Genomic DNA, 16482 nt, shown 5'->3' on the forward strand with positions numbered 1-16482 from the left:
GGCTTTCAGACAAGACCATACTTGAGACATATGTGCTTAATGGGGAAATGCTCAAAGGTTCATAAAATGATATTGCTCAATTTTTGTGCCTAATACATAAATGTCACAAACTTGATATATATTCAGGACAATCACTGTCTTTGAAGTACCATGATAAAGACACTGTGGCACAACTGTTCATTTAAGACAGCCAAAACCTATTACCTATTACCTTTTAAAAAGAAAAGTGCTCTCTAGTCTTTGGTTCAAGAGTTCTATAGTTGATCTGGGAAAATGTTTGGGACACTAGTGTACACGCTACATGTACACTAGATGGCAGCAAAAGCTGCAGGTGACTATATGAAACCTCAGGACCTGACATCCATGAGGTCAGTAAAGAGCATGTGTGTGATAATTATCTGGACATTTAATTGGTGAATTAGATTTTGGCAGTTAAAATTAGTTTTCTTTAGCTTTTTTTTATTTTTTATTTTTTTTATAAATATTAGATGTATGTCCTTGAGAGGTAGAGTGTCTATGCTACTTTCTTTGCTGCGTATTCTAATAGTATCATGTTTTCAATTGTCGCTGCATTTCACCAGCTGTGGTCATGCTTGGTTTAAATGTGTGCTTAAACTGGGTTTCGGTTTGCTGTTCCCATTTGCTACAAATATTTAGACACTAAGGCAAGTAAACATTTGTCTTATTTGATTTATAATTTCTTATTGAACCTCTGCTGAACAGCGCACATGCAGGCTTTCTGTTACAGACAAAGAGGGTTAAATTAGATACTGGAAAAGGTGGAACAGGAAAAAAAAATGCTCTAATGGTTGCTGAGTGTACTGATACAGGATGTTCCAATTTAACACTCTTTAGTGGACTGAAAATTTTGGGCCATTTTGCAACCCTGAATGAGAAGAGTAATGACCTAAAAGAAAGAAAGAAAGATGCAAGGAAGACACACATCTTGACAAAAAGAACATTGTAAAAATGTAACTTGTGATGAAATATGTGCTGTGCCTGCATGTGCTCTGCACTGTATGCACTCTTATTTCAATCTGTGTTTTTAAGATATCGCCTTTAGTTGAATACATACTTGAGTGTAATTTCACAAATTTCAGACACACTGATTCTTACTCGGGCTATTCACTGTGGAAATAAAATGTTTTATTATAGGAAAAAAAGAAATTCAAGTTTGACTTCAACAGTGGTGCTGCAATGCAGGAATCTGACTTGTCATTGGATTGATTCCATGTCTATTAAATACATATCTGCTCTTGGATGAAGTCTGAATTGGTCCCAAGTCAACATCATCCAGGACAAAGCTGCAGTCCACAAAGTTAGAAGACTGTATGCAAGATTCCCTCTATGCATTTATCACCACATGCAGCTGTGAAAGGTTAAGGTTGCAAAGACTCTTCTGATAATAGGCTCCAAATGCATTGCAGCACTCACTTGACTTGTCATTTTATTTTCAGAGGTATTTTTTAGTTGGGAGCAATCATGCACAGACCAAACATCGAGTCCTAAAGATTGACCGCACAGAACCCAAGGACCTCGTTATAATAGACGATAAGGTAAGTGACGACTTTCCACGAGTTAAATTTTAATGTATATTCTTATGTAATACACAAGAAACATGCCTAAGGGGGAAATTGTGCAATCACTCAGCTGATGTGAAGTGTGCTGCTGATGAGAGTTTGGCTGCGTTCACACCCTTTTCTTATTACCAGGATCTATGAGCTGGTTTTTGATTTGTTTGTTTGTGTTGCGGGTAATTATCCTTCTGATGCAATTATTATGAAGCATCCATTAATAAATATTCATCACCCAACAGTCTCATTCCAAAATATATTAAAATGACACCAGAAAACTGTGTGTTTTCAATTTTATTGGCATTGTGTAGTATTGTACTTGGATGCATGGATAATTTAATGAGTTGCTAGGGAGGTTTTAAAGCTAGAAATACTCCCTCGTCTTTTAGTTTTTACATAAGAAGTGAAGACAGTGGAATAAAAGACTTTGATAGAAGTCCTAAATTAATTTTTTCCCCACAAGATAACAGAATGAGAATTATTGCAATCTATAGAATCATGCACTTAAAACAAATGCAGTAGCATACAGCACACAGTACATTACTACGTTTCTCTTTGGGGTCTGTGCCAATTGTAAAGCTTATTATGTAAATAAGATGGGGGTTTTTTTGTAGATGAAATGCACGCAAAGCTACTCTTTAGTCATTTAACATTTCAGAACCAATGCAGAAAGCAGCCGATCTATTTTCAGACTAATTGCCTCACTGGCAGTCAATCTAATCCCTTTTGTAGAAATTTTGGGCATTGATTAAACAGGGACTGTTATTCATTTACCTGCTATTGCACAGAAAATAAAGAAGTCTTAATAGTTCTGACTGAAGCCATTAGTCACCCGCAAGCAGCACATTTAAGTCACTTTTGTCAGAACACAGCTTTATATATTTTAGTGTTGATTTTTAGATGGAAATCAGATAGGATTATGTGGCTAATTAATAAACTAAACTTTATAAACACTTCATCTAATGTGTATTTAATACAGTACATGCATGCATGTGTGTGTTTCCAGCATGTGTATAACCAGCAAGAGGTAAGGGAGTTGCTGGGCCGCCTGGACCTGGGCAACCGGACTAAGATTAGTCAGAAGGGTTCCTCTGGCCTGTCCAGGACTGTCTCAGCTTTTGGCATTGTGGGTGAGTACATTTCCTCCACTCAATGGCAAAGCAACAGTCATTGCAGTTCAGAATAATGTGAGAATCTACCTCATCTCCAAAGTCTACAGTTGGGTGTGTTGGCCTAGTTTTTCCATTATTACTGCAAAATAAAAGAACACCTGGGAGTCTTTTGCAAACCACTGTAATAGTTCACAGCTTTTTCACGTGTTTTCTGCCATTATGTTTTTTAACATGTGTAACACGTTGTACAAAAAGATCCGGCCCCCAAATGTTATTAATTTGCAATTTTTTCAATAGTGGCTATGTTTAAAAAGATAAAATAGAATTATGCAACACTTGATTGTGTTACCGACCACTACTAACTCTTTAACACCTTTATGAATGTTTAATTGGGTACAAAAATGAAAAACCACAGAAAGAAAGTCCTGAGCTTAATTCCACCATCAGGCCGTGGTCTTTCTGTGTGGAGTTTGCATGTTCTCCCCGTGTTTGCGTGGGTTCTCCCCGTGTTTGCATGGTCGTTGGGTTCTCCCCGGGTACTCTGGCTTCCTCCCACAGTGCAAAAACATGCAGTAGTGGGGATAGGTTAATTGGTCAATCTAAATTGCCCATAGGTGTGAATCTGTGAGTGCGAATGGTTGTCTGTGTCTCTGTGTGTTAGCCCTGCGACAGACTGGCGACCTGTCCAGGGTGTACCCCGCCTCTCGCCCTATGACAGCTGGGATAGGCTCCAGCACCCCCCGGCAACCCTGGAAAGGATAAGCGGAAGCGAATGGATGGATGGATGGATATTTTACTTCAGCTATCTGAGACAGTAAAAGCACATCTGTGTTTTGTACATTGCCCTAAAGACCTGATTACAATCCTAAACTGACTTTTTTTCCCTTATAAGCAGTTTTTTATTTTTAATTTTTGTTCCAAATAAACTACCTAGTGAGCTAGCTATCGATCATCATTTTTCACCTCAAATACCATCATATCATTGTACCTATAATGACAAAGTAAAATAAGTTTGTTTGAAACTCTTGCAATTGGGGAAAAAAAATAAAATAAAACAAAAAGCAAAAATATAGAATGCTTATAAATATTCACTCTTTGCCATCACAATCATCATGTTTTCCCTGATCATCTGTCAGATGTTTCTACATTTTGATTGGAGTCCACTTAAATTCAATTAACTGGACATTATTTAGAAAGTCACACACCTGTCTATATAAGGTCCAAATGGCTGACAATGTCAGAGCACAAAACAAGCCACAAGGTCCAAGAAATTGTTTGACATCTGAATCAAGAGTTTATCGAGGCACAGACCTGGGGAAGTGTACAGAAACATTTCTGCAGCATTGAAGGTCCCAGTGAGCACCGTGCCCTCCATCATTATATATGGAAGAGGTTTGGAGGACTCTTCCTAGAGCTTACTGCCCGGCCAGTCTGAGTGATCAGGGTAAACGGGCCTTACTCAAGGAGGTCATCAAGAACCTGATGGTCACTCTGACAGAGCTCCAGCATTTCTCTGTGGAGAGAGGAGAACCTTCCAGAAAGACAGTCAGACCAGTCAGATCTGTGTGGTTGAGTGGCTAGACAGAAGCCACTCTTCAGTGAAAGACACACGACAGCCCAACTGGATTTTGCCAAAAGGCACTTGAAGAACTCTCAGACTGTGAGAAATAAAATTATGTAGTCCAATGAAACAAAGATTGAGCGTCATGTCTAGAGGAAACCAGGCACCACTCATCACCTGCCCAATACCATCCCTACAGTTAGCCATGGTGGTGCTGTGGGGGTGTTTTTCTGCAGTCAGGGTGGAGGGAAAGATGAATGAGAGATCTGAAAATGACTGTGCATTGATGCTCAACCTGGACCGTGAGAGGTTCTGCAAAGAAGAATGGGAGAAACAACCCAAACATAAGTGTGCTAAACTTGTAGCATCATATTCAAAAAGACTTGAGGGTATAATTGCTGCCAACTTCAACAAAGTAGTTCTGTGGACATTTCCACAGCAGGTTAGTCGGTCACCCTGACACAGACAGTTGTTTGTCGTCTGCTTGAATAATATAGATACTCCCACCCCCAACCCCAATGACATCTTTGTTCACAAGCCATCATTTTGCTATTATGTAATAAAAGTGTGATGTAGCCATGTAGGGTACAAGGTGTATTCTAAGAGGCCTTTTGCCCGGTAGCTTTCTTATTACAGTACAAAATGAATATGATTAGCGTAAGTATATTTTTATTCGCAGGTTTTGTCAGTCTGACCCATCTCCTCCAGGAAGAAGGACAGTATACTCATACAGGAACTCATAAGTGTTGTTTAATCTTACACAGGGTTATTGCTTCTCAGTCATTATGCAGAAAAAAATACAAAAACCTTTGATAATGTAGACACACTAACACACCATTACTTTGAATCTGTCACTTGAATGTTCATGAGTGAAACAGAGCTTCTTATTTCAAAGGTTTTACCCGATTAGTTTATGAAACGGAATATTTTTGGTTAACTTCAACTGCAGCTTTTTGCAGATTAAGTACAAGCCACTTCAAAGTATAACTTTAAGAGTCCTTAGTGTGTGTGTGTATATGTGTAGTATGTATGTTGCACTTACCAATTCAACACATTTTTTTTTTCACCCAACTTGGATGTCAGGCAACTTTCTAGTTTGAAGTAACAAATTATTAAAATTAGCTAATGTTAATTAACTTGTGACAAATTCACTAACTAATCATATAACTAATTACATACCACTACTTAGGCGGCATCATTTGCCATTGTTGGTTATCATTTGTCATTGATCAGTTATTTTAGATTAGTTGCTCAGGTTGCGTTTGTCTTCAAGTGAGAAGAAATCTGTTACACTACAAGTGAAGTGGGAAACTGTTCAGTGGGATTCTCAATATACAGTTTGCCCCCTTGAACTTTTCCACATTTTGTCACATTACAGCCACAAACATGAATCACTTTTATTGGAATTCCACCTTGTCTTGGTAGGTTTACAGTTGTGCCATACTCCTTCCATTTCTGAATGATTGCTTGAACAGTGCTCCGTGGGATGTTCAAGTCTTGGGAAATCTTTTAGTAGCCCAAGCCTGCTTTAAATTTCTCAATAACTTTATCCCTGACCTGTCTGGTGTCTAAATCTAATCAAGAATCTGTGGCAAGATCTGAAAACTGCTGTTCACAAACGCTGTCCATCTAATCTGACTGAGCTGGAGCTGTTTTGCAAAGAAGAATGGGCAAGGTTTTCAGTCTCTAGATGTGCAAAGCTGGTAGAGACACACCCTAAAAGACTGGCAGCTGTAATTGCAGCAAAAGGTGGTTCTACAAAGTATTGACTCAGGGGGCTGAATAATTACGCACACCCCACTTTTCAGTTATTTATTTGTAAAAAAAAATGTTTGGAATCATGTATGATTTTCGTTCCACTTCTCACGTGTACACCACTTTGTATTGGTCTTTCACGTGGAATTCCAATAAAATTGATTCATGTTTGTGGCTGTAATGTGACAAAATGTGGAAAAGTTCAAGGGGGCCGAATACTTTAGCAAGCCACTGTAAGAACTGTATAAACTGGAAAAAAAATGAATTGATATCCAATTAAGTTAAATAACACTAATTAATCAAAATATTTACATAGTGAAATTATGACTTTATGCATCACAATGTCATATACAAATAAATATATATCTTTGACTGCTATCAGTGCTATTGTGCCATATTTTCCTTTATCAGTTTTACTCTTTGTAAATATGTGGAATAAGAGTAGGAATTTGTATAAGATGTTTGATTTTAGCAGGGCAGCAGCCGGTGTTGTTTATATCTGAAAATATTTTTTAGCTTTCCTGTCTTCTCGCCACTGTTCTAGCTACATAAAGCTACTAAAAATATTAAAAATTTATCTTTAAAGCTCCAGGTTAGGTGGAAGATGGTGTCTCTTGTTTTTGAAAAATCCTTCTGAAACCGCAGGAGACATTATACAACTGTTCTTGAGGGCTGAGTAGCACTCTTGGCCGTGTGTCTGTATTGTGATCCTCAATTCATCCATTAACAAATTAGTTCTAGTAATAGTTTTATAATGAAGGGGAGGTATATTTCTAGCAGACACACTTACATAAACTGTGTTTATCTTTGTAAGATATTATTAAAAACATACAGACATTGTCTGCATTATTTTCTAAATGTCACAGATGGAAAAATAGCTCGTATGATGCTGAAAGCAAATCATTGACTGTGTTTGCATGATGTTTTCTGGGTCAAAATTTCAAAGCGTAAATGGCGCAAATTACATGGTTAATATTGTCAAATATGACACACATACATTCACTATCCACCTCCGCAAGTGGAGCTATTCACTTGTTTGTCCTGTCAAAACTGTAGCTGATTTGCTGGCAACAATAAAGTTGACCTACAAAATCAACTTGTTTTGAGCCACACTACATGTTGCTGGAAAGGAAATTCCATTTGATGAGATTGTTGTAAAAGATTTAAAACTTGCCTTCTTTTTGCCAGGATTTGTGCGTTTCCTAGAGGGGTACTACATCGTGTTGATCACGAAGCGCAGAAAGATGGCTGATATTGGGGGCCACTCCATCTACAAAATAGAAGACACCACTATGATCTACATTCCCAATGACTCAGTCAGAGTTACACACCCCGATGAAGCAAGGTATTGTGTTACTCTGTCTCCCATTTATTACCTTGAGGCCACTCTATTTAAGTACATTACTGTATGATTTTATTAATTTTGAGTATGGAAACTTTCAGAAATAACAAAATATCTTGAAATGCATTTGTAGCAAAAAACAAAACCAACAACAACAAAACGCTTTCTCTCTTGTGCTCACACCCACAATTGTAGTCTGGCCAAAAATAGTGTTGTCATACAGAATGTGCCAAAATAGGAAAAAAACAACAACAAAAAACCCCACAAAACAAAACACAAAGGCTGACTCATCCACTACCAGTGGACAAGGACTGAAGCTTTTCTAATAGTGGCTTGAAAAAAAACCCCCATGATTTCACACATGTACACAATTTTAGTGTGAAAACATTATTTGGCCACTTGACTGAGGAAAAGGTGTATCAGGTATTTATAAACCACCCAAAATCCCCAAATTGTATAAAACAGTGGAAAGTATGACAAAAGAGGAAGAATCTCTCAAAGCTGAAGAAATATTGATGAGTGCATTGTTATATAGTATAATAATAGCATTCCCATTATTATATATACTATATATATCATATGCTAGTATGGTCACCACTTGTCAAGTTGCAACTATTTGTTCTCTTTGATTCATTGGTTTAACTTTCTAGTGCAGCAATGCAAGTCTTGTTGCTTAGTAGCCATCTTGAAATACACCCAAACATTTATTTGGTTGTTATTTTGAGGCTCTGTCCAAGTTAACCACTGTTTTTGCTATTGCTGTGCATTTCGGTTCAGGAGTACCTGAATGCAGTAGATGCAATGATAGCTGTTACACTGGATGTGCAAATTAAAAATGTTTTTAAAAATAGATTTCTTCTTACAGGTATCTCAGGATCTTTCAGAATGTGGACCTTTCCAGCAACTTCTACTTCAGGTAAGACAGTTTGTTATTCCAAACTCTCACTATTAGAAGGATACAGTAACTTGTATATGCACAAATTACGTCAGATTATAAATGCTGTTATCAAGGGGGCTTTCAGCACATTCCCTCTAGGCTTATTTAGTACAAGTACCCTTTGAATTTTACAATATCGCATCACACCAGACTAAACACGTGTACCGATGCCCTGCTCAGCTTGAAGGCTAGGAACAACTAAAAAGCATTTCTTGACCTTGTGGCCTTGGTTGGGAAAGGAACTCTGGCTATGGCCTGGAGATTTCATTTGATAATATGAATCATTTTCTAACAGTTTTTGCAGTATTAAAGATGATAAGAGGGGAAAAAACCCTTTCCAGTGAGGAAAATTATCTCAGAGGTTTGAAATGAGTGATTTGCTAATCACTCATCTGATTATATAGTATTTTAAAACACCAACATAACTGCCGAAATATATGTAAAACATTGTGTTTATGTTATAAATTTGCATTGCATTATGGTTTTACTAATATGTGGGGAAAAAAGAATTTCTGTAAGTGTATAAAGTATTGCTTGGTGTAATAATGGTGTGCAGCACAGGTTGTACTTGATTCATATGACTTTGCTTTTATGCTCTTTAGTTACAGCTATGACCTGAGCCACTCACTGCAGTACAACCTGACTTTGCTGCAGAGACCTTATGAACAATGGTCTTCAGCAGCTTCCTCTACTGAGGAAGAGGTACACACACAGAGCAAGCAGGACAGCTTTGACATCTTTGAAGATGAGTGTTTGCCTACAAAAGGTGAGAGGAGTTTATCTATATTCCTTTCATTTCTTTTCTTCATTGTATTGGCTGGGGAGGAGCTCAGTAGGAGACACAAAACTATGATTTCAATCTGGAGATGGAATACATGTTGTACCTGAATTATATTCAGTTGGGTCCATAATTTGTTATTTATTTATTCAAAAAAATGCTGTGGTAGTGTACAGGGGTAAAACCACAAAATATATGGAATTTGCATATATGAGTGCTAGTGAAACAGCATTACTATTATTTATTGGTAGTGTGTGACTGCTGATAGAAGTGGGAGAATAAATTGTGAATTGTACAGGGTTTTACTCTGCTCAGATTCAGACACATGCTGCAAAACTGATCAGACTGCAAATGGTTAATGATCAAAAAAGTATATTGCTGAGAGTTTCTCAAGCCAAAGAAATAGGATATTCTTCAATGGACAAATCAGTCAGCTGATCTTAACCCAAGAGAATATACTTTCCAGTTATTGAATACAAGTCCAAATGCAGTGAGACACAGCAACTTAAGGTGGCTACATTAAAACCTAACATACAGTACCATTAAACCTTTAAAGTCACAGATGCTCTATTTGGGAAATACTTTTATATTCTTTGACACAGGATTCGTGCCATTTATGACATATTTTGTAGTATACCAGTAGATAAAATTAATCAGTTATATAACTATCACTAAATATGATCTTTATGGTCTGATGAGCGTGACTGATACCAGTCCAGAAAAATGCTTCAGTCTTCTTTTTTTTTTTTCTCTCTACAGTGGTTTATGGCCTTTACAACGAGCCTTACTACAAATATGTGTGGAACGGGAAGCTCCTGGAGCGAGTCAAGAACATAGTGCATCATGACTGGCTTATGTATATAATCCATGGATTTTGTGGCCAGTCCAGTATCCTTTGAGCATCAGCTGTTTATAGAATTATTTAGTGTTTCCTTTTTAATTGCCATGACACACTTGCTATGCTTTTTATGGAAACCATAAAAGAATATCCTCAAGGTTAGTACCTTTAGTGCAGCGGTCCCCAACCCCCGGGCCATAGAGCCGTACCGGTCCGTGAGTCATTTGGTACCGGGCCGTGACAGTTGAGGCTCGGGTGTGAAATTTATGGTTTTCAGGGTTTTTATTGTTAACTCTGTTTCCCTGGGTTTTTTCCCGTGTTGTAGTTGTGTGTCTTATTTTGAAAGGAATATTTTTGCGTTATATTACCATTACCATAGTAACCAGAGAGCATTAAGGGGCAGAGAGGAGGATGTTACTCAATGTTGTTGGCACATTTCAAGAGGACGCTGCTAATAAAGTTACACAATTACACCGTGAATTTGCGCTTATTATTGTATTTACAAAATACCACCGTTATTGTCTTGGTCGTATCATTTTATTTTATCCGTGACACTTTAAAGGTCGGTCCGTGAAAATATTGTCTGACATTGAACTGGTCCGTGGTGCAAAAAAGGTTGGGGACTGCAGCTCTAGTGCATTCTTTTAAGTAATAAAGTTAGTGCCATATTGAGACTTTGTTGGGATGCATCTGTCAGCACTGATCATTTTAACCAACCACATAGATGCAGCTGCATGCCAGGGAGTCTGTGTCTTTGATTTTTTTTTTTTTTTTTTTTTTTTTCCCTTTTTGTCACAGCAAAAAGAACAGGGAACTGCTGTTATTTTTATTTATTTTTAACGGTAAAGGATTGCTTATTTGAAAAATTAAGTGAATAACTGATTACTCCATGTGTGAAACTACACCCAACACCACAGAAGACTCTCACATCGTTATCCTTTGTCGATACTTCTCATCTCTCATTCGCAGCACCACTTGTTGAACTGTGCTCAGCCCCCACCAGATCACGTGGATCACACTGTGAGAGAGACTGTGTGATTCATCACAGAACTGCACAAGCAATTATTTGGTTTTTAGGGATTTAACAAAGCAAATATCAGAGCGTATCAGGTATGCATACACGGGCACTTTCAGAAGTGCTCGGGCTGTTATCTGCAGGGAGAAACAACACTGTGCATATTAAACAGATGAGTTACACGTGCTTCTTTCTGGAGACGTGCCTGTGTTTTGTATGAATTATGAATACTTTTCTTTTTTTTTTGGTTTGTTTATGAGCTTCAGTCCTTTAGTATCATTTTCTTTTAAGTTTTGAGTACACACCAGCAAATTTTCTCTCCATTAATAAATTCTCCTGGATTTCTTTTTATTCATTTATTTTTTGTGTTATTGATGCATGGGTAACTGTTGCAGAGGGACTTTGCACTTGATTACCTCTGATTTATGGGAGTAAAAGTCAGCCTCAGGTTCAGTTTTCAAATTTTAGTCATTCACCATTGTGTCTCGTTAAGCAATCTTTCCTTATTTTTGTTCAGCCAATATTAATAACGTTAATGGATGTTCAATATACAAATACTTTCAAACCAGATTTATCTTGTTTTTTGTCTTTAGCCACATTCTGTGAGTCTTCTGCAGATAAAGACAGAAGTGCAGTAACTTAATATGCAATCAGGCCTGTTGCTGTTGTCTCCCTCTTTAGGCAGCCTGCTGCCGCTGTGGCAGTGTGTGGGTGTTTTGAGTTTATCAAATTCCTGGAAATTGTTTGGCATTCAGTCCTCTTTTCTGAGTGGATGAAAGGGCCACTGGGTGCAACAAGAAGAGACTCACCAGATAGGAAAAATGCAAAACCTTTTAGCAGATGGGAAGACACAGAAATGCACTAAAAAAGATGTGGAATGGTTCAATCACGAGCTATAAGTAAGGTTTCTTATTGGTTTCTTAATATTGGTAGAGGTGGGAACCTGGGAAATATATTTATTTCCCAGGTTCATATTCTGACTACAAGTGAAACTGTCATCATTAAGAGCTAATGTCAAAGCATGACTGCTATGAATGAAATACAATTTTAAAAAGGATTTTTCTTTACATTTTACTAATAATATGTGTTTGTTTCCACAGGTCATTGTTAGGCTGTTAGGTCTATATTGGTATTATTATTATTTTTCCTTTACCAACCACCTACAGAACTTCTGATCTACGGCCGACCGGTTCACATCACCCTGATTGCCAGGCGCTCCAGCAAATTTGCTGGCACCCGTTTCCTCAAAAGGGGAGCCAACTGTGAGGTACAGAAGTTACCAGGGTAACTCGGAGGAACAGATAGTAGAGGGTGGCATCAGGGCCACAAAACAAATTGAGATGACTCAGGTTAATCACAGTGGGTTAATTGGACACACTTTCTCTTTTTGGAATGGGAGTGAGTGTCTTTGAGATGGGATGTTGTTCAGTTATATCCTTTTTTTCTGTAGGTAAAGAAGATGAAGAGTTTGCTTGCCCAGATATGTAACAAAATATGTAACAAAAAATCCCCCAACAATATCTAGTATTTACTATTCACATGACTGTAGTAGGAAAACTGAGAATGAGGAAGGTAATTGCAGACCAAATGTTAGAAGTCTTATATTAGAATGTTAGGTGAAGAACATAGACATAGACTTTATTAATTTTGCACAGTGGGGAAATTCACATGATACAGCAGCACAAGAGTCAGTGAAAAAAGAAGTGAATTAGAGCTATATTATAAAAAAATAGCAATAGAAATGGAAAAATAATTTAATTTTTTAAAAAGCCCAAAAAACTGTACACCAGTAATTTCTGTTACTGGTAAAATGGTTGTTATACACAGTGAATAAACTCAAATCATTTTTTTCATATGTACATATACATACATAAAGTGCAGTGGGAGTGTTTATATAATATATACACGTAAGTTGTACGTTCAGTTTTGAAATGTTTGCCATGTGAAAGGTGAAGAAACACTTTGATATCTTATGATAAACTACAGCACTGTGTAAAGCTTAGAGCCTCCCCTCATTGGTTCACAAGGCGATGGCATCGTAATTTTTACATTAATCTTGAGCAAAAGCTCTTCAAGCTTTCTGAAGTTCATGCAAAGTTTTTCTGTCCATTCTTCAGTATAGCAGTGACTGTCTACAGCCATCTATAAAACACAGGAGAGGTGGTTTTAGTGCTGCATTATAGTCATCATGTCAAAATTGATGGAATTATGAACACAGAAAAGTGCTATGTTATTTGGATCCGTCATGCAATACCATCTGGAAAGCATCTGATTGGCAACGGCTTCATTTTTCTAGCATGACAATGATCCCAAACACACTGCTAATGCAGTGAAAACATACCTGGGCAGAAAAACATCACGGATAGTCCCAGTGCCCGGACCTTAACGTTACTGAAGTAATGTGAGATCATCCTTATAGAGCAAAAAACGGCGAACACCCAAAGAATAGCTCTGAATGTTCTTCAACAAGCCTGAAGAACCACTCCTGTAGACTACATAAAGAATTTAGATTTATATAATTGTATTATAATAATTGTTTTATGTTCTCTAAAGACATGTTCTTGGGTTTCCCAATCATGTCGAAGTTTATCATTTCTTTTTTGCTTTTCTCATTTTTTGTTTTATTTTGTTTTTTTCAGGGGGATGTGGCTAATGAGGTAGAGACTGAACAGGTCGTCCATGATGCCTCAGTTATGTCTTTCACAGCAGGGAGTTACTCCTCATATGTCCAGGTGCGAGGCTCCGTCCCACTCTACTGGTCCCAGGACATTTCCACCATGATGCCAAAACCTCCAATTCGATGTAAGATTTCTTCTTTACACTTCAGCATCAGCAGCTTTTGTTGTAGGCTGAAATATGTAACATGTGGTGAACTGTATATGTATTATTTTTGTCTTTTGATATTTCAGAAGAAATAAGTCATCGAAGAAAAGCTACATTAAAATAAGAGAATATATGTAGAGTATACTGAGGCCATTCCTTTCAACTATTGGCAAAAGATTAAAAAAACATAAGACTGTGAAGGCAGGATGGCCCCTTTTGGCTTCAGCTTTGTATCCGTCCTATTTCATTATAAGCAGGATAAAAACACAAAGCCGTGGCCAGAGGGAGGTGATTAGGTACCGAGACTGACGGTGAGGACAGCTCTGTGTGTGGGGGATATACACACAGGAATAGACTGGTGTTTGCATGTGTACAATGCCTGTATTAGATTGTAATCTTTTTTTCTTTTGGTTTGCCCTTTAATTCATCCTCAGGTGACATTTACCTGTGAAAGATAGACACTGAGCATGTCCCTAAGATCCCTCCGTGTGTCATCTTCCCTCATCGTCCTGCTTCCACTTTGATCCTTCAAAATGGTCCTTATCTGACATTTCCTAAATGTTTCCCCAACCCTTCCACCATCAGTTTAACATTTGACCTGTTTACATGTGTTAACAGTTTTCTCAGTGCATGGCATACTTTTTCCCCTCCATCATATTTTTGCCTCCACTGAGGAGAAGTAATATGCCATCTAATTAAGTGGTTGACGCAAACTAGTAGTTTAGTTTGTTGAGTCTTTAATCCTGTTCCCAATAGGTCTACTATTACTGGGGATTTCATTTTTAATAATTAAAAACACTTTAAGATCAATTTTAAAATTAAAATCACTAAATTATTCATTATTCGTTCCAGCTGGACTTTATTTTTGTACATTTCACATCTTTGTGCTTCCTGAGCCTTCCTGATTTTGAGTTAGGTGAAACTAAAAAGCTGTCCTGCTCACATTAGCCCATGTTTAATACGAGGAAAATGTTGCTTTGTTGTTGACTGGAGAGAAAGAAATCTTCACTGGTGCATAAATGTTTATAGAAAAATTATATTTAAATAAATTATTGGTGTGCCAGTATAGCTTGCTTTCATTGATGGTACAACAAATGAAACTCAAAAATCAGTTTTATTTGTTTCTATTTAATAATATAGGTTATTATTATTGTGGAACCTTTCATATTAAATAACTGTCCGTCTCCAGGTCACTTATGTTGGTCAAAACAAATATGTTCTCTGTGGTAGGCTGATACACACATTTATTGATTGGACCATAATCTAAATTTTACCTAGGGCATCAAATTGACTTGGCTCTGATCAAAAACAGAACAAATCTTGGAATACTTGAAGTGGTCTGAAGAGCTTAAAATGCACTTTTGGGTATTGGATCAATCTCCTTAATAAATAAATGACCAACATGTGACATTTTTGTCACATATGTTTAGTTGGGTTCTCTTTACTTACTTTTAGGACCTATGTGGAAATCAGTTGATATTTTTTTCTGTTTTTCTGCTGAAATTTTAAAGGGATCACAAATATCCAAGCCCATTGTCGTAGCTGAATCTAGGTCAACAACGTAGCTAAGAGACATACTGGACTGAGTGCATGCAGAGTAGAGAGCGTCTGTATTACACAATGCATCTCTCCTTGCCCCATCTCTGATATGTCAAGACTCATTATTGCATAATTGAATCCTTTAGGAGATGACCTTAGTTGACCGCTGAAGGAAAGTCACCAATGTCATTATCCAAACTCCCCTCCCAAGGTGCACAAGCGCTTTACATAAACTATCATCCTTTGAGGTGTGAGCAGTGGAAAACATGACGATTAAATGGTTTTGGGGAGAAGCTGAAAAAGGTGACATTTAATTTATCAGTTCTGACACACAAGCAGCTCTGTGGGATGAACTGCAGCACGATCTGACCTATTTTCTTAAGTCTCCTTTCTGGCAGCCGCACTAGTCCAATTTGGCAACGTGTGCAGGTGTGGGGTTGAGCATTAGTGGCAAGTAGAAGCTGTAAATGTGCTTTTTAAAAGGAACATTTAATAGAAAAATGAAAATGCAAAGGTTCAGTGCGGTGTTAAAGGTCGTCTGTTAAAATAGTCACGTGGAAAAGTTTTAAACTCAAAAAGAAAAGTATAGATACAAAAAATGTTAAGAATACTTGTTTTATTACAAATAAGACTACATAAACATTGGAGTGAAATCCAATCAAGTACTTTTACATTTTAATCAAAAAAATAATTATGTGCTTTATTGTTTTCTGTTTTTTAATTGTAAACCAGTTAATTTGGAAATTAATTGATAACAACAATATTTAAATTTTGACATGCAAAGTATAATTTCAATTAAAGAGCTTGCACACAAAGGTGTATTAACGGTTACAAAAACATTAAAGATGATTTTGGTAATTACCAGTACTGTTAATTTATGGTTGTGACATAAAACAAACATTGGGTGCTGATCTAATACATTTCTTAAGCCCTTTATGTAGCAGAAATATTTTTAAAAACACATGCAGAATTGGGCTTGGTCTAAATTGTTTGTATCCCTTCTTGTAAATCCTGGATTTAATCCATGATGTTATGCCAGGGTTCCATAGAGGTATTGCTCTCTATATCAGGAATAAGTCTTAGTAAAATTATTTTAAAATTATCATCAGATCTAGGGCTGCGCGATATAACGATATATATCGGATGACGATATAAAAACGTCCATTGTTTCATTTTACGCTATCGTTTGTTTCGTGGTGTTGCAAAAT

The 16482-nt window shown here is 37.1% G+C and overlaps 1 protein-coding gene across 3 annotated transcripts in view; it reads left to right on the top strand.

Moving 5' to 3' along the window:
- fig4a (FIG4 phosphoinositide 5-phosphatase a) overlaps positions 1–16482 on the top strand; it is a 52680-nt gene that overhangs the window by 1343 nt on the left and 34855 nt on the right. For all 3 annotated transcript variants that reach the window (XM_040017060.1, XM_040017062.1, XM_040017061.1), the window contains exons 3-10: positions 1458–1556; positions 2581–2704; positions 7191–7347; positions 8210–8260; positions 8884–9047; positions 9819–9947; positions 12079–12179; positions 13552–13714. In XM_040017060.1, coding sequence (XP_039872994.1) covers positions 1458–1556; positions 2581–2704; positions 7191–7347; positions 8210–8260; positions 8884–9047; positions 9819–9947; positions 12079–12179; positions 13552–13714 — 988 coding nt within the window. The remainder of the gene's footprint in view (positions 1–1457; positions 1557–2580; positions 2705–7190; positions 7348–8209; positions 8261–8883; positions 9048–9818; positions 9948–12078; positions 12180–13551; positions 13715–16482) is intronic.

The sequence above is a fragment of the Simochromis diagramma genome, unplaced genomic scaffold (assembly GCF_900408965.1).
Source record: "Simochromis diagramma unplaced genomic scaffold, fSimDia1.1 OVJJ01000802.1, whole genome shotgun sequence".
NCBI classification, from domain to species: domain Eukaryota; kingdom Metazoa; phylum Chordata; class Actinopteri; order Cichliformes; family Cichlidae; genus Simochromis; species Simochromis diagramma.